At 38.2% G+C, this 16,663-nt stretch overlaps 1 protein-coding gene across 22 annotated transcripts in view; it reads right to left on the bottom strand.

The window, feature by feature from the left end:
* Positions 1-16,663, bottom strand: part of dlg1 (MAGUK family member discs large 1) — a 539,916-nt gene continuing 523,253 nt past the window's right edge. For 16 of the 22 annotated variants that reach the window (XM_069122833.1, XM_069122830.1, XM_069122828.1 and 13 more), the window contains 12 exons: positions 8,698-8,911; positions 8,334-8,491; positions 7,660-7,909; positions 7,357-7,459; positions 6,622-6,660; positions 5,456-5,497; positions 4,268-4,366; positions 3,029-3,178; positions 2,324-2,496; positions 2,111-2,220; positions 1,945-2,036; positions 1-1,791 (listed from right to left, as the gene is read on the bottom strand). In XM_069122833.1, coding sequence (XP_068978934.1) covers positions 1,682-1,791; positions 1,945-2,036; positions 2,111-2,220; positions 2,324-2,496; positions 3,029-3,178; positions 4,268-4,366; positions 5,456-5,497; positions 6,622-6,660; positions 7,357-7,459; positions 7,660-7,909; positions 8,334-8,491; positions 8,698-8,911 — 1,540 coding nt within the window. In that variant the 3' untranslated portion in view covers positions 1-1,681. The remainder of the gene's footprint in view (positions 1,792-1,944; positions 2,037-2,110; positions 2,221-2,323; positions 2,497-3,028; positions 3,179-4,267; positions 4,367-5,455; positions 5,498-6,621; positions 6,661-7,356; positions 7,460-7,659; positions 7,910-8,333; positions 8,492-8,697; positions 8,912-16,663) is intronic. The other 6 variants (XM_069122840.1, XM_069122826.1, XM_069122820.1 and 3 more) reach the window with 5 other exon arrangements.

Consider the following 16,663-nt stretch of genomic DNA (forward strand, 5'->3'; position numbering starts at 1 on the left):
TTTTCGCCTTTCTCAACATAGCAAGAAAAAAAAAAAAAAAAAGAAAAGAAAGAACATATCGTGGAACAGACTCTCAATGAGAATGTCCCATTATCCTGCTTTTCTATCTATTTCCTTCCCTTTATATCCTTTATATCTATATCTATTTCCTTTTCCTTTATATCTATTCCGTTTGTCCTGCCAGTGCATTCTAATACGTTCGAATTTCATCTCGTCAGACAATGAATGTTTTCGATTCTCCTCTGTCTCTTGTTCGCTTCTTATTGTGATTAAGTACATTAAAAAATACCGCGCTACTTCGCTCAGAATTAACCGGACCAAGCTATACATATATAGTATGTTCGGTGAAGCCAAGTATTATGTTTTATTGATTCTTTTTTTCATTTACTTTATTTTTTCAGTATATTCTCGTACCTTGTCTTGTTTTCTTTCTTCATTGTTACGCTTTCATCGCCGTAATCGTCGCGATTTGCGCGTGAAAAAATCTTTGTTTAAGCGTCTAACGTGCTGTGCGCGTCATACAAATAATCGCGACGAAGATCTATCTTAAACATCTATTATCTTTTATTATTTTTTTGTTTTCTCGCTCGTACCCTCTCGGTTCACCTCTTTCTCGTTCGATTTCGGCCAAATGCCGATCATTCGTTTATTACTCGCTATTCTCGTCGTATTTTCAAGCAATTGCGTGAACTGTATACATACAACATAACACACACAGAACACGTCGCGATTCGATCAATCGAAGAACCGCGACGCTAGTCTTTCGGTAAAACACACGTCTTCTCGACGAATCGGCTCCGTTGCGCCGGTCGAGTCGTCATGCACACGCGTTAAAATCGATACCGAGACGAATACACGATGCAGTCCTCCGTGCTTTTCTCTTACGTTGCAAATTACGAAGTAACTTTACATTCTTTGTTGCGACAAGGAGGTTGATTGCTGTAAACGATCGAATTGCCGTGTATTCGTGCTTGACGTCTTAACACAGTGATAAAAATTTAACGTGATGACAAGTACGCGACGATGCTCGTAATCTTGCTCAACAAACCCACTCGTCAAGTGGAAATCATGAGAAAACATTGTAATACAACGAAACACTTCTGGTATTAACATTATAACATGTATCCTTCCTCCTAACAATCTCTCGGTGGAAGGATCCTTAAAACGCCTTAAATATTCTGCGATCAGATCTCTCGTCGAAACGGATAACAATTACAGCTGGAACACGCCATTGACTGTTTTATCCTTATATAATCAACAATGAAACCTTTCTCGCGGCGTGAACGATCGCGAGTTACAAGTTCTCGCGATGGAGACTTCGAACACGTTTCGAAGCATGCTCGATTATTATTATCCTCTGCCTATTCTCTTAACCTAATCTCCTCCCATGAACGTTCTACTCCTCTAAACCTTCACATACTGTCAGCTTTATTTGATGCGAAGTCTTCTTTTTTCGACGAGCTTGGTGCGCGGCTAACGCCTTAACTGGAACATTGTGCTACTCGATTGGGGTGTGTGTGTGTGTGTGGAAGGTGGGTTGAAGTGAGGTGGAACGGGTTTTGGGACAGGGACGGGGAAGGCATTAGAGAGTTACTCGATTATTTATTAAGAGTAATTAAGCTTGACGCCTCGGAGGTAGAGTCCAAGCGTTCGGACCGGGCTGAGCGTGGGGGGCAGGACGTCACAGTTGCTGATCTCTGCACGGTACCCAAATGTTCGGGCCTGACTGCTCGGCGATTACCTCCTTTACCTTCACGTAGATCTCTTCGGGCGTGTCACCTTGCACCACGGCTGCAACATAACGAAGGTTTCCATATCAATAACTCAATCTTATAATTGTCGTCGATTGCTCGTTGTGCCAATTAAATTATCGGACTTATCGACAAATTACTCGTTTCCAAGTTTCGTAATAAAACAATCATTATATTATTGGAAATCACTTACCAGTAAAGTATTCTCCAAACTCTTGCTCCATTTTCAGTGCTCGTTCGTACGTTTTTTTCGCTTGCTCTTCGGTCATCCTCTTGTTCATTTCCCTTTAAATACGAACAATCGCTCGTTAAACTACACTTCAATTTTCGAACGAATCGTCGAAAGCATTGTCACTTACATAACTGATTCCACGGACTTCGGTTTAATGAAAATGGCGATGGGATACAGCTGCGCCACTTGTAACCTCTTGATGGCATTTCCGCTCACGTCAAGAATACAGTGTTTCCCCTATATTAGTCGCAGATGAAATTTTTATCAATTTGTAATATCGAACATCGTTATTTGATTTTACGTTCGGATTGATTTTTATGAATAATTTGCTTCCCCTTACCTTCTCAGCAACTTCTCGCACGGACGCCACGGACGTGCCATATAGATTATCATTGTACTGTCCGGCCTCAATGAACAAGTGATTCTGAATATCCCTCTCCATCTGTTCCCTAGATGCGACGAAATGATAATCACGCCCGTCCACTTCGTACTCTCTTCTACTCCTCGTTGTATCTGCAGAAATAAGAAACGTCCAACCATCTCCATAAACTAATTTCATTATTCGCATAAGTAATTGATCAAACGAATCTTTGAAACTTTGAATATTTAACAAATACTAATTGTAAAAATAAGTATGCAATTACACTGGAGTATTAACATAGGATATAGTAGCATTCGTGAAATTTCGTTTCACGTTTTACTAAATTTTTCGAAATAGTTAAATTAAGATGAATTTCATGGAGCAACAAATTTTTAATAATGTAAATGACTTAGGTAACATTGATAGCAACAGAACGCAAATATGATATTTTGCAGAAATTAAACGTTATGATGTAGAATATTTCAATTTATTGCGACTGCCAGGGTACGTTTTCAATGGTAGTCGACGTGTTAACTTAAAAAGAAATATACTACAGTCGTAATGAAAGAACAAATTGTATCCGACGAGCAATGTTCGCGAAATCCGAGGAAATCTCGCGATTCGTGGAAGCAACGCGTGACCCAAATCGCCAGGCGGGCTAGATTAAACTTTGTTTCAACTCACGTGGCACACAGCTGCCGAATTTGTCCGGGAATTCCGAGATGAGGTCGTCATTGATGCGATCCTTGAGAGGACCGAGGATAATGACAGGTCGGGTGTACTGTATGGTGAGCTGCTGGACTGCCTCGTACGACAGCACGTTTTCTTCGCTGCCTGTAATTTCCAGTATAAAGTACACTCGTATTTCCGTGACGACGGGGCTTGTGGTAAAAAGCTTTTGTTATCCTCGGTTAGATTGTTTGCACTCTTTCAAACAGCTAAGGGAAACAAATTAGTTTCTCTCTCGATTTAAAAAACTTTTGATCTATTCGGACGAGAGAGAACGACACGGTCGATTTCGAAATACTATTTTCGATTACAAGAAATTTTCATATAAGTAGATACGAGTATACATATAACTATATGCTGGTTATGAATAATACAGAAACGCGACCGGGAATGATTATTATACTTTGCTGTCCACCTCGAACGAGAAATGATCCATGCTTTAGCACCTAGGAAATCGAAGCAAGGTAAAAGGGACTAAAAAAGGTTGGTAAGCTCCCTAAAGTCTAGAAACTTAGGCGATCGAAAAGTATCAAGGTCGACGTGGCATTAGTTACGTGGTGACTATGCTAATACACTCGATGGCGATAGAGGTCGTGTTTTGTAATCGATACTTGATACTACGTGATTACAACGGTTTTAACGCGATTACCAGGACGCGTCGCTTCTCGTTGTTACCGACATGCTTCTTTCAATTTTCATTGAATTTCCCTTGGTAAATGGTTTCAAACTTGAGCCTGGAGCTTCTAAAATATGAATGTGTGATTGGAAATTTTAGAGAAGCGACGCGGTTTCTCGTGCTCTACGTAAGGTTTCTCTGACTTTCGTTGAAAGTCTACACGAGGATAATTAGTATTACAGAGAAATCAAAATCGGCAGAAAAAATAGACAGACACAAAGCACGTTGCGACTGTCCCAATTGCGCGAAGCGTTTTCGGCGTTTGGTCAGTGCTCGTGGGCAAAGAGTGGTGAGAATTAAAAAACAGAGAAAAGGCACAAAAATTAAAAAGAAAAACATAGAAAAGTAAAAAAGAAAACAAGAAACAATAGTTGCTATTAAAAAAAGAGGATCCGTACGACGATCGAAATCGCGTTTCGATAGTTTGTTAGTCAAGGACCTAAATTGGTATCTGTTGTTCACTCCTGTTTTTTCACACACTATGACTCTTTTTTTTTCGTGTATTGTGCATCACTTACTACACTCGTCATTATTCTTATCGTCCTCCTGTTCCAGATAAACTAACGTCAGTTCCTCCATATAAGGCAGTTCGACACGATACAAAATTTCTCTACTCCCTGCGACGTAAGACAGATATCTTTTTATGAATGAAACAGGTAGAAGAAGCGCGCGGTGAAATGTGAGAGGAGATGAGAATGAACGTGTAGTAACACGCAGACGGGACCGCGGGTTCGTTCCATGACAACGGATATTAGCTTCGAAGAAATCTAGCGAAGCTTTACACGTGGAGGACGTTTCATTGTATCGTATGCCGGCTTTTGCTTGTTTTACGATTGTTGAAGGAATGAAAGTTTGAAATGTAATTCTTTGTAAATGTCATGGATCATTGATGATTCGAGCGAAGTACAATTTGTTAATGCAGCAAGGGATGGTTATAGTGCTACTGATACTTTGAAATTTTATGACCCTATACAGAAATTTCAACTTGTTTACCCATTCCAGATGACCTAGTTCTAAATTTAAATTTTTGTATTCTGAATTGAAATTTCAGCGTTGAATATTTAAACCTACATTTGTAAATTTTAAACTTAAATTCTTTAAGCTTAGACATGCATCCCTTAACTTGAATCCTTCGTTTCCAAATTTTCAAACACTGAATTAGAGCTTCGAGACTTTTAACTTCAATTTCAAATAAATTGATACATCATAATGTTACAGAATATATATAAAAAAAAAGAGAGAGGGAGAAAAGAAATAGAATATAATGAAAATTAAAACAAGAAAAAGGGTTCATTATTCCGCTAGTGAAATCAGTTCGATTGCTCGGCTCGTAGTTTCTCTTGGAAGTCGGTGGGTTCGTTAATCGACAATGCGGCGAGAGGCAGAACGCGGTATTCAAAAGTGACAACGCGCCACGACAAAAGGACGTTGTCGAACAATGCGTTCGTCCCGCGAACGGATCGTTATATCGCAGTAATGAACGTGTGCTTTGTTAATTGATGCGACCGAGATGAAACGAAGAGAACGAGGGGTTTGGGGAATGGAACGGTAGGGGGGAGGGGTCGAAATACATAATGGGGACTGGAATGAAAGGCAGGCAGAAGAGAGTAGGGGAACAGAAGGAAATACAAATACGTATGTATATAGGAACGGATGAGACAGAAAGAGGTGGCGAAGTGAAGAGAGAAAGAGAGAGACGTGATTACCTTCGGTGTTAGTGTCGTCCTGGGTGTAGCACAGCATGAATGCTAAAACATAACAAGTTCAATATTTCAGTATACGTTGCGTACTAATAAGCGGCCGTTAATAATTGCTAGGATTAATTAAGCTTTAAGCATGAGCAATCATCTTCCCTACCGCGCGGGGCTAGCTCGAGCTTTTCGAACAGCCCTGATTGGCCCATCGTGATAGCTCGCACGATCGCTCGTTTTTCCGCGGTGCACGCGAGTTTCGCTCGTTACGTTTTATTCGCTTCGTTAAACTTATAAATTCACGGTGACTATTTATTAGTACCGGTGAAAATGTCAGTAAAAGGAGCGAACATTCTATAAAGTAAAACGTTTTCAAGTCGTTCCGTTCACGATGGAGAAATGATGCAGCTACAGAGTTATAGAGTGATCGTGCTTTCACTGAGAATTCTAAAAGTAATTAGAATTCTAAGACCTACTTCTCTCGAAAATGGTGCCAGATATATCTTAACAGAGACTTGCTTCAGAACAATGAATATAGTATTTCATGATTTTCACGTAGGGATAACTTTCGTCACAAGTTCAATAAGTTTCACAATTTTCGTAAATAAAGTTTTCCACGTACCAATCCTTTTGCACTCGCGCGACGATCGGAAGAAATGTGAACGAGCAACGTCAAAATTTCCGTTCACCATCGATCACTACACGTGCTGATATTTCTACAAGCATTCGAGGGTGGCTCTACCATTACCACGATCCACCATAGAAGGTTAGCCAGTTAGAAAGCGAGTCGAGCAAAGTGTCACAGTTTGCTCGATCGCGATGTTAGTAACCAAACGCATGATGCGAGTATAATTGGTGCAAAGATGAAGTTGCAGAGTGCTGGGCGCAAGCATAGAAAAGGATGTACGAAAGAAGAGACCTCTCGAGAAGCGTAACTAATTCACAGGGTCGCTGATATCGTTTCTGTCTTTCATTGAAAAATCTTTCTTCTTTCTCGTCTTATCGATTCTTTTCGTATATTGATTTCTCGATATATTGATTTCTTCGTATTAAAAAACCAAATAGAAATGTACGTGCACGCGCGCTCGTGTGTTTCGTGTATTGTATAACGTATGTGTGTATGTGGGTGTATCATGTGATTGTATCTTGTTTCTTCTTGTTGACTAATTTGGAATACTTACGTGTAGGATCGTTTTCGTTCTCGGGTGTCGTGGGCGACCCTACACAAGCAGGCAAAAACAAAACACATGTCACGTTTTCACATGGTAAAAACACAAAAGCTCAATCGGAAGTTGGGTATTCGTCGTACTTGTCACGAATTACTAAATGACCTTAACTTGCCAACGCACCTCTAAACGGGCTTTCAGATTCGAAGAGATTGCGTTCCATTTATTTTACGCTTTTTCCGTTACGTTCCCGATACGATTCTTTTTTTCTTTCTTTTTTCGTCGAGTTGACTTTGGTGCATGTTTAATAAAAAGACTTTCTACGTTAGTATCGGTCAATCAAAGGGAGTAAAAATAAAAAAAATAAAGAACGATCGAATGAAAGGGGAAACAATTGAGTTTATGAAGGGTTTATGAACCTCTAGTAACTTCGAATCGTTCGAGAATTAATCTTTATCGAGGTCATCCATTCGATAGATTAAGTTGAAGAAAAAAAAAAAAGAAAAAACATAAAAAAAGGACATAGAATCATCGTTGTAACAGGGGGATATCAAGACACATGTAAAAAGTACTAATTATAAATTCAAACATAATATGATCTAGATAATATATATACATATATAGTGACTGAGAAATACGACGACAATTAAAAAAATTTTCACGTAAAAAGACCACAATAGGTAATATATACGGGTCTGAACATGCACAGAACGTGCAGGATACGAATTGGTCATGTTTCAAGACACTCACGTTCCTGATCTGAACCATCTTCAGATTTGTCGTCCTTACTCTTCATGAACGGGAACTTCCTACTGAATGAGAAGTTCTTCTTCTTTCTATCCAGTGTTGATTGCTGTGATAACATAATTATATCTTCTTGTTAAACACTTTTCTTTTTAATAAAAATATCATATAAATATTAAACAAATATCCATAGTCTATTCTAATTTTAATATTTTGCTTCAATTTTTCTAATTTTGATTTGTAATCAATATATTGATACGATCCCGTCGTCCTTCTTGATTTCACGCGCAGCCGATCGAACGAACTCACCTTGTCGAGGATGACCGGCATGTGGCCTTGGAATTTGACGGAACGATCCCTGGCGCGTTGCTTCCGTTCCCATCGTCTGCGTGACGGTATTATGCCGAGGCCCTCCTCTTCGCCCTGAGGAGTCACTCTTCTGGCTTGCCACCATTCATCGTCGCTGGCATTCGTCACGTGTAGGATTTCACCGTAACGGAATGCCAAACCGCGGCTCGGCAGGCCGTCGTCCTTGTTAGGATCGTAGTCGAACAGCGCTCTGTGAAATCGGATGGAAGTCATTTACGGTGTATTCGTGATTCTTTCGTTTAAGACTCCCATCTTTACTTATATTGACTTAACTTATAATAACACTACCGTTAAGAGATGTAGGTTTGCCTTCAGCTATACGTGCTTTGAATCTTGGCGAGCGAATTATTTGAGAAGAAAAGCTTCGACTCTATCTAAAAATGCACGAAGAATCTCTGAACTCACAACTACAGTTCGAATTTTTATTTCATTGCCAAGATTCGTTGAAAGATTTTAAATGTTATGAACGTGTGAGGAATGTTAATAGTGGCTTTTTTAATAAATAAAATTACCAAGTAATCTGAAAGATTACACGTCTGTGGCGATAGTAAAAATACGAATGTCCGTAGTTATAGGTTAAATTAATATCATTATCTAGTTCCTATTAGTCCTACCTAACGTAAAGCGACTTCTTTTGCGAGGTCCTCATGAGGGTGCCTGTCATCAAATTCTGCTGAGAGATCTGTTGTTTAAGATCATGGATCTTAGCCTCGAATCTGTTGTAATCTTCGGGCTTATACTGCACCACGATCGTCACTGTCTGCCCGGTACCCTGGATACAAATATTACAAAATTTTCAGTTACTAAATACGATCGAATCAATTACGACTGGCACAGTTTCATTCATTTCTTTGTTCAGAGATGACAATTCGTAAATATATCAAAAAATTTGGAAGTATTTCTAGAATTCGATGATTGAACTCGATAATAATCGAACACGAATATCTAGTAAGAAATATAGAGATGCTTTGAAGATACCTTAAGGGCCGCGGCGGCCTCTTCATGGGTGGCTGTCCGAAGATTAATGCCATTGACACTGAGTATCTGATCGCCGCGACGTAGTTCACCGCTGAGATCGGCGGGACCTCCGGCTAGGATGAAGGAAATAAAAATTCCCTCGCCATCTTCGCCACCGACAATATTGAAACCCAGGCCGGAGGAACCTTTGTTGAGCACGACTGTACGTACCTCTCTGTAAAAATAAAAGGTGCCATTTAATTATCACATTCAATTTACCTTAGTCGTTCACTACTTCCGATTATCATGTAAGTCATTTCAGGATCACATTGTCAAACTTCAAAGTAAAAGAATTCCTAAAGACCAACTTCAAAACTAAATTGAAAAGCATAGAAAAGTGATGATTTTGCGGACAATGTTTTTTAAATTCATCCCAGAATTTATCAGTGTGTCTGTCATCTTCTTGCAATGAATGAATTTACACAAGTAAGTCATAAATTGTGTACTTATGTAATGAAATTAACAAATGAACAAAAAGTGGACATACTTCTTTAGATACGCTGGTAGAATCTCTTTATTTGTCAGTAATGTTATTATTATGTATCTTATTCGTACACATATACCGTTCTCTAACTTTCACGAAAAAAACATCTTTTTCTTTACTAAGAAATATTTCTCATTTTGAATGAAAGAGGCAACATGATTTTCAAGCCGCTCTTTTCCTCCAGTTAATCCTTAGAGTGCTATGGACGCACATATGCGTCTGGCGAAAGCTATTGGTGTGGACTAAAGACATATATGCGTTTTCTGTAAGTGCCCGGCATGGACTAAAGACGCATATATGCGTTTGTCAATTTTTCCGAACACCTACGCAGAAGTAATACTATTACGTTTGTGTGAGATAAATATAAATGCATTATATATAATGCATATATTTTATATCAAAAATCTACTGCTTCGAAACAAAAATTTAGTGAATTTCATTTAGCGTTGATAAGAGACATTTTACGAAAATATTTCGCAACGTAGAAGCATGGTAGGAGGAGGAAAGAGAAAGTCTGAGGATATACCATTTCGTTTAATTGATAGGCATTTTCCATTAAAACGCCCTAATTGTGCCGGCACAACACAATTATCAAGATGAAAACGTGTTGTTTGTGTGAAAAATAAGAGAAGGAGCGACACGCGATACGAATGCAGAAAATGCGATGTCGGATTATGTATCGATAATTGTTTTGAAATTTTTCACACACAACTGAATTATTAACTTGTGTTATATTTACTAAATTTAGTTTTCTAATTTATTGTTTTCTAGTTTATTATGCAAATTCTAGTTTATTGTAAATTTCAATGTTTATAAGAAATAATTAATACTAAAAAAATAACGCTCTTGAATCATTTAATCTCGTGCAAAAGAATTACTATGACTTATTACGATTTGCGCTTTGAATAGTCAATCAACAGAGTTCAGTCTAGCGAAAAAGTACTCCGTCCACTGGCCGCACGCCGTCCGTACGGACCGCATAGGCCGCGAGTATTCAGCACTCTAAGGGTTAAAGGGTAAAAGTCTTTTCATTACGGACTCAAGTAGTATCGAGGTCTTAAAGTATGTGGCCGGTCATTAATTGCTTCGCGTCTCGTAGTATTCTTAATTAAAGTCATTGGTTTAGAAGAGCAAGCCGTGCGCGTTAAAGTAGCTCTTCAAAGTAGCATGATCGCGACACGGGTGATCTCAAGGTGTACTCTCCCAATAAAACACTTGAAATCATCATATAATTCCGATATATCTGATGAATTCATAGATTAAATAAATCGCGAATATCAGGTTAAAAACGAATGAAACAAACAATTCAAAGGGAGAAATTCAATTTATTTTCTTCCCCTTCTTCCGCTTATTTTCTTGTTGAAAAGATACATATGTATATAATTATATACGAAATTTCTTGCACATTTTACAGAAGTCATTTTTATTCAAATAAAGTAATATAAAGTTTTATTGCGAAATTATTAGACATTGTACCAGGATGACTAAGCACTATTTTATTATTATTTTATATATTAAAAAATAATTGTGTTATAATAATAAATAATAGTTATTCATTAGTGAATGGAAGCTTTTATGGATGGATATTAACATATAAACCAAAAATAAAGCAACATTTTTTTGTTATCGCGTAGAATTCCGCTGTGAAATTTTGTAGTATTTTATTTGAATAAAAATGACATTTCTATATGACCAGTGAAAACCTGTTCGCTATACAATTATCCTGCAGAACGTACTAATTTCTTATTCAAATTTTGCAAATTTTCTATTTAAATTTTATTCGAAGAACAGAGAGTTTAATTAAGATCGACGAGGTTAATCGCAAGACAGGTAAATCTCACTCGACCATCCATTCTCGTTACGAACACACTAGAGGCGAAGAAAAGAGGAAACGCGAAATTCCTTGCTCTGGTCGAGAGCTCTGAAAGCTTAGGCAGTTAATCACCACGCAGTCGGAATCGAGTTCCCGTAGGCGTCTCTCTGTCGCGGAACACACAATTCCCGCGTCGACAGACGGAACACGAAACAATTTGTGAACGGAACCTTGTTTCTCCACCTGGTCGATGCATTGTGTGTTGGATGACGCGATTTTAAAGGCCGAGACACGTACAGGGGCTCGTTTGTCAATATTCTGTGTTTGAGCTACCAGTTTATATCAATTGCACTGATACTCGCGCTTGAATCGAATTGGTGTAAACGAGGAGTGGTAACGCGCATAAAGAAACCGTATTACCATGAATAATGTAATAAAGTAATACAAATTTCTGTGTAGAACGAAGAGAGAGAAATTATTATTATTATTATTATTATTATTATTATTATTACACTTAATTGGACATCGTGTGGTTTAATAATCCAATTAGTCTCGGATTTAACTAAAAATACTTTTAATTCTTTGGGTTTAGGTTAACCGTAAGTAGGAATTCTTAAATAGAATTACTTTATCGCAATCTATCCCGCTATGCTAGTTAATTTTCATGGTATTAATATGCGTAGGCAAATATATTTTTTTATATATCATAGAGAAATTGGGTCATTTATGTCTGTTTACCGCTCTGCTCTTTAAGAAAATCTGAAAAAATCACAGACAATTAACAATGCCTTTACTACGTTATAGAATCGTTTCTTAATTCAAATGCTCGAAACTTTCTTCGTTAAAAATAAAATTCGAATGCAAGAATTCTAATTTAATTTAGATTGTCAATGTCTCAGCTTCTTAATTATTAATTTGTCCCAAAAAGTTATACCAATATTATTGTTTATTTCTGTAGCGGCACATGAGCTAGAGGACAATTCAAATCATGTCGTTGTTTTGCCTCGGAGTATCAATATCGTTAGGATACACATAATGTAATAATAAATAAATTCCGGGCAAGACAATGTTGCCGCTACGTGCAACCGTCAAGCAAAGACGAATTTAAATTTTCCGGTACTTCCCCGACCAGTATAAATGAACGAACGCGATCGCAAGGCGAGCAATTTTATCAGTCTCAGTTTCGAGCGATCTTATTAGCGATCTATATACAGTCTTTAGCGAATCAGTTTGTATCAAGCGTCTGAGTGAGCATTCTTTGTATTTATTTATTATTTTGAATACACTTGACGATTTTAACATCGAGTTATCTCGTCATTTAAACCTTACAATCAACCATTCACTACATTTCTAATCACATTTCCATAATTACTCTAATTTTCCTTGTCTTACGAAGAACGACTTCTTATATATATACACAATTCCTTTCCCCTTTAAAAATTAAAAGAACATTTCTATAATTCAACATCAAGACAGTTAATTATGTATATCACTAAATATGACTGTTTCAAAGGGTGACTTTAGAGCGTACGCAGCTACGTCAATCACCACGCGAACACAAGTATCACGTTGTCTCGAGATTGCTTTACAACCCCCTCTCCCTTCGTAGTAGAGGGCGGCAGATTTCCGGAAATATTCCACGACGTGCATAATACGCATTCACGTGACAGAATTCATAGACGAGCGAAATTATCGCATTAATTAAGGTTCCTATTGAAATTCGACCGTTTCAGATCGCCCGTGCAGCAGAGCTCGAGTATCTGTCGCTACGAACAAGCCAAGGATTCACGAAAATGACAAGTAGTCGAGAACATGTGTCGTCATCTCAAAGATTTCTATGCATCCTACAGACTCGAATTTCGTGAAAATGGATCTTACATACGATATCTTTCAGCTTCCTCCTATTTCGCTCCTCATCATGCTGAGGGTCCATTGTAGTTGTTCGAGAGAGATTTGTTGTTTCGTGACTGGTATCATGCGATAGGCATGGTATGATATGTATGATAGTATCTTAGCATTCGTGAGATTGAGTATGGAATAGCTTGCATATCGCGCGAGCTGGTATTCGAGGCAATAGTCATTTGAAAATGTGTTGCTTGATTGTTACAATTACAGTTCATTGTTCGTCTCGAATATACAGACTCAGCGTTATTAAGTTTGATTAATTAAAAATTGTCGCAGTTCAATTTTATTCCGGAACGCGATTTTGTTGGAATTGCTATTTACGAAATTTCTAGATATTTAGGATTTTATGTAGGATTACTATTTGCTTAATTGCTATAAATTAATTGTGACATCGTCGAAATCGAGTTTGTGGTTGAAAAAAAATTTCCAAAATTGAGTTCGACGAAGAGTAAGTCATCCGAATTCCACTGTCACAACCAGGGAATTCAGAATATTGGTTAGCTGATTCGAGAGTTGTCCGTAATCAAGTTCTACAACCAGATACTATCGGCAGGATTGGGGTTGAGTGTTCGGGACACATCGTCTAACACAGATTCGAGACCATCGATATTCACTCGTATCACTGTATGCCTAACAGCACTACAACACTATAGTGCTACAGCAATATAAAATAGCACTAATTGTTAATTCGATTACTTGGTCAACTTTTGTTTCAAAATAATAAATAAATAAATAAAAAATAAATAATAAATTTGCTCAGATTCTTTACGAATGAGAAATTCACGATACACGACTTGGAAGCCGCGTAAAGGCATTAACGTTGCAGCGAAGTCAACAAAGCACGAAGCCATAAGGTTTTCACAACTGCAGCTCGGTGCTTGACGTTTCGTGGTATAAAGCTCATCAACGAACACTTTGTAAATATTCTACGGTTAAATGTCATAGAACTAAAAATGCCGCGAGGCACGAGCGGAGTGTAATCGCTGGCTGCACGAGTCGCGAAACCTCGAATCACATGCTGGCAACTGGATAGCCTTAATTAAAGCTGCGCCCGCAAAAATCTCAACGAACCACGAATTTTCGCGAAACTCGAGAGAGACACGAGTAGTTCTACACTCTGTTGCCGAAGGAAAATGCTCAGTATCCTAATTAAGATCTCAAAATTTTCGAGTCTATTCAGCCATGGCTTATTGCTTTACGAGAGTAGCTCCACCATATCTCAAAGCCAATTGAACTTCGCATAAAAAATCTAGGATTAATCATTTTTCCTTTCTACGAGTTCCACTGCCCTATTCCTCTCTTTGTCTTTACGTTTGCCCAGAGGGAGGATTTCATCTCTGAAAGGTCGATTTTCATTCCGTTTCAGTGGAGCCACTCAACGCACCAGCTTCTCGCTTGCGTTAACAAAGACCTCAAATTAGTGGTCGGCCGGTGCAGCTGCGTTTCCAGGGCTCCATTAAGGTCACGTCGCAATGCACACGTCGGATAAACTGAGGGGCGATACAGTGCACTAGCGGTGCCAAATTTAATATGAGTTTTGGAAGCTCAGTGTTCATTCGATGATCGTCTAAAGTATTTGTATTAGTAATTGTATTAGTAATAGAATTAGCAATTTGTATTAGTAATAAAGTATTGTATTGTAAAGATTTTTGTATTGTACTTTATTAGGTTTATCAGACTGATCGACTGGTGCTTGTTCGAATAATTTTATTGATTATTAAGAAGTTTTATGGAACGATGAACAATGTTGGGGAAGCTTCAACGTATTCTTGTGTTGGCGGGAAATGACTGACATTAACGGCGGACCAGTTAGGAAGCAAAAGAAAAAAAAATGGGAGAGAGATAGAAAGAGAGAGAGAGAGAGAGAAACGGCCGCAGTGCAAGTCGGTAACGATTATTCCATAGAGCAACTATATTTAGCCGGTACCACAGCAAAGCACGAAATGTCAATACGTTGCGTGGTGTACCATACAGTATCGTACAACAAGAGTTTGAAACTGCTAAAACTGTTGAATGTCTGGCATGTCTTATTCTCTTTCATTTAGAAACCTATTTTGAATAGGTATATGCTAAATAAGCATACATAAAGGGATTACATGTTTTCATAAAAGAAAATCCTGAAAATTTATCCTGATAAATATGCAATAATGTGTTCTTAGTGGCTGGATTCACTTTTCTATAATAGTCAAAAGAAGAACCATTCAATTGCTTTTCAAACGATTTAAAGAGATATGCAAGCTTTGTGCAACATTCAGAATCTTCTGCAACTCGGGTGATCACAGTCACGGTCGAGGACCCGTCTGATCATGAAATATTTATGACAACGTTGACCAAGAGTACGATTTCATGGTTAATTGACCGTTCACGAGAACGGTCAGCCTATCGCCCTGCTAATCCATGAATGACTTCATTTCGCTAGCTCGACACGAGAACTACCTCGAAAACGTCGGCTTTAAACAGCGACGCTTCGTACCCACCGAAAGCTTGTCCTTCGATCCAAAATGACCACATCGTCGTTGCAATCCCTGTGGAATGCAGCTTGACAAGAATCTACGGAGTTCAAACTTCGATAGAAGTGCATAGTGGCTTTTATTAAAAATTGTAATTCGAGGCTTTGTTGCGTCATTACTTGAAATGAAAAATGGCTTCATTTGAGAGGTTTTAGGATTGTAAAAGAAGAAATGTATTCCTTTGGAGTCTCAATTTAAAAGCAGCTCTGACGTATCGAATTTCTAGATTTTGTCAAGGATCCCACATAAAATGACGACACATTCCGAATAATAACCAACATATTAGGAAACGCGAGTTGCTTCTATGTTATAAAGGAACATAGAAGCAATTTGCATTCTTTTCGAGAATATAAATGTTTATCCTTATGGACTGTTCAGAATATATGAATAATAAACTTATTTATATTAAACTGAGACTATGCTTTCAATTCTTAAAATATACATTAAAAACAGTTTCAATCTCTCCTCGAATTTCAATTTCATCTGTTCAAATATCCTTGACACGCAATACAAAAGTACCTTTCAACTATTAATAGATCCTCGAATGAAAATACCTATCACCTATTTTTGCTTCGTTCCACGCTCGATCTGTCCTCGATTAATCGATCTCGGTCTACAAAAACAATTTTCCACAAGGATACCTGCCTCGAAAGATTTCTGTGGAATTGTATACCCGTTTAATTCGTGGATAGAGACGTCACTGGCGCACGCGACTTTCAGCTGATCCAGGCTTACCTGCGCAATGCGTCCGAAACTGCGATACATGCATGTTTCGCACGCACCTGTTCGACGCGGTTCCGCAGTGACGCGATTAACGCCGGAAACAGAAATGTCACTGGGTCAAGAGGTTTCGATTCCAATTCGAATTAAATTCAATTTCGTTTCTTAAAGCACCGTCGGTTCTATTGCATGGATTCTACATATTGATCAAATAAAAAATATCTACGCGTTCATCTTACAGTCGCTTTTAAAGCGATCGAAAAATAAATGAGCACGAGTTGCTTTCTCTGGGTTCATTTCTCTATCCTTTCCACGAATCGATAATTTTTTAGCAGTCTGACCAATTATTGGCTTAATCAGCCAGCATGGCAATTTACATTAATCATTTGTACGCCATGGCCCAGCGAACGTTTGTGGGTCAAGGGAGCCGCGCAACTTTCGACTCGACGGTGCAAAATTCACCTCAAACTTTATGAATAGCTTCCAATAATGTTC

This window comes from Bombus flavifrons, chromosome 11, assembly GCF_040668555.2.
Source record: "Bombus flavifrons isolate JBK064 chromosome 11, iyBomFlav1_principal, whole genome shotgun sequence".
Classification (NCBI taxonomy): Eukaryota; Metazoa; Arthropoda; class Insecta; order Hymenoptera; family Apidae; genus Bombus; species Bombus flavifrons.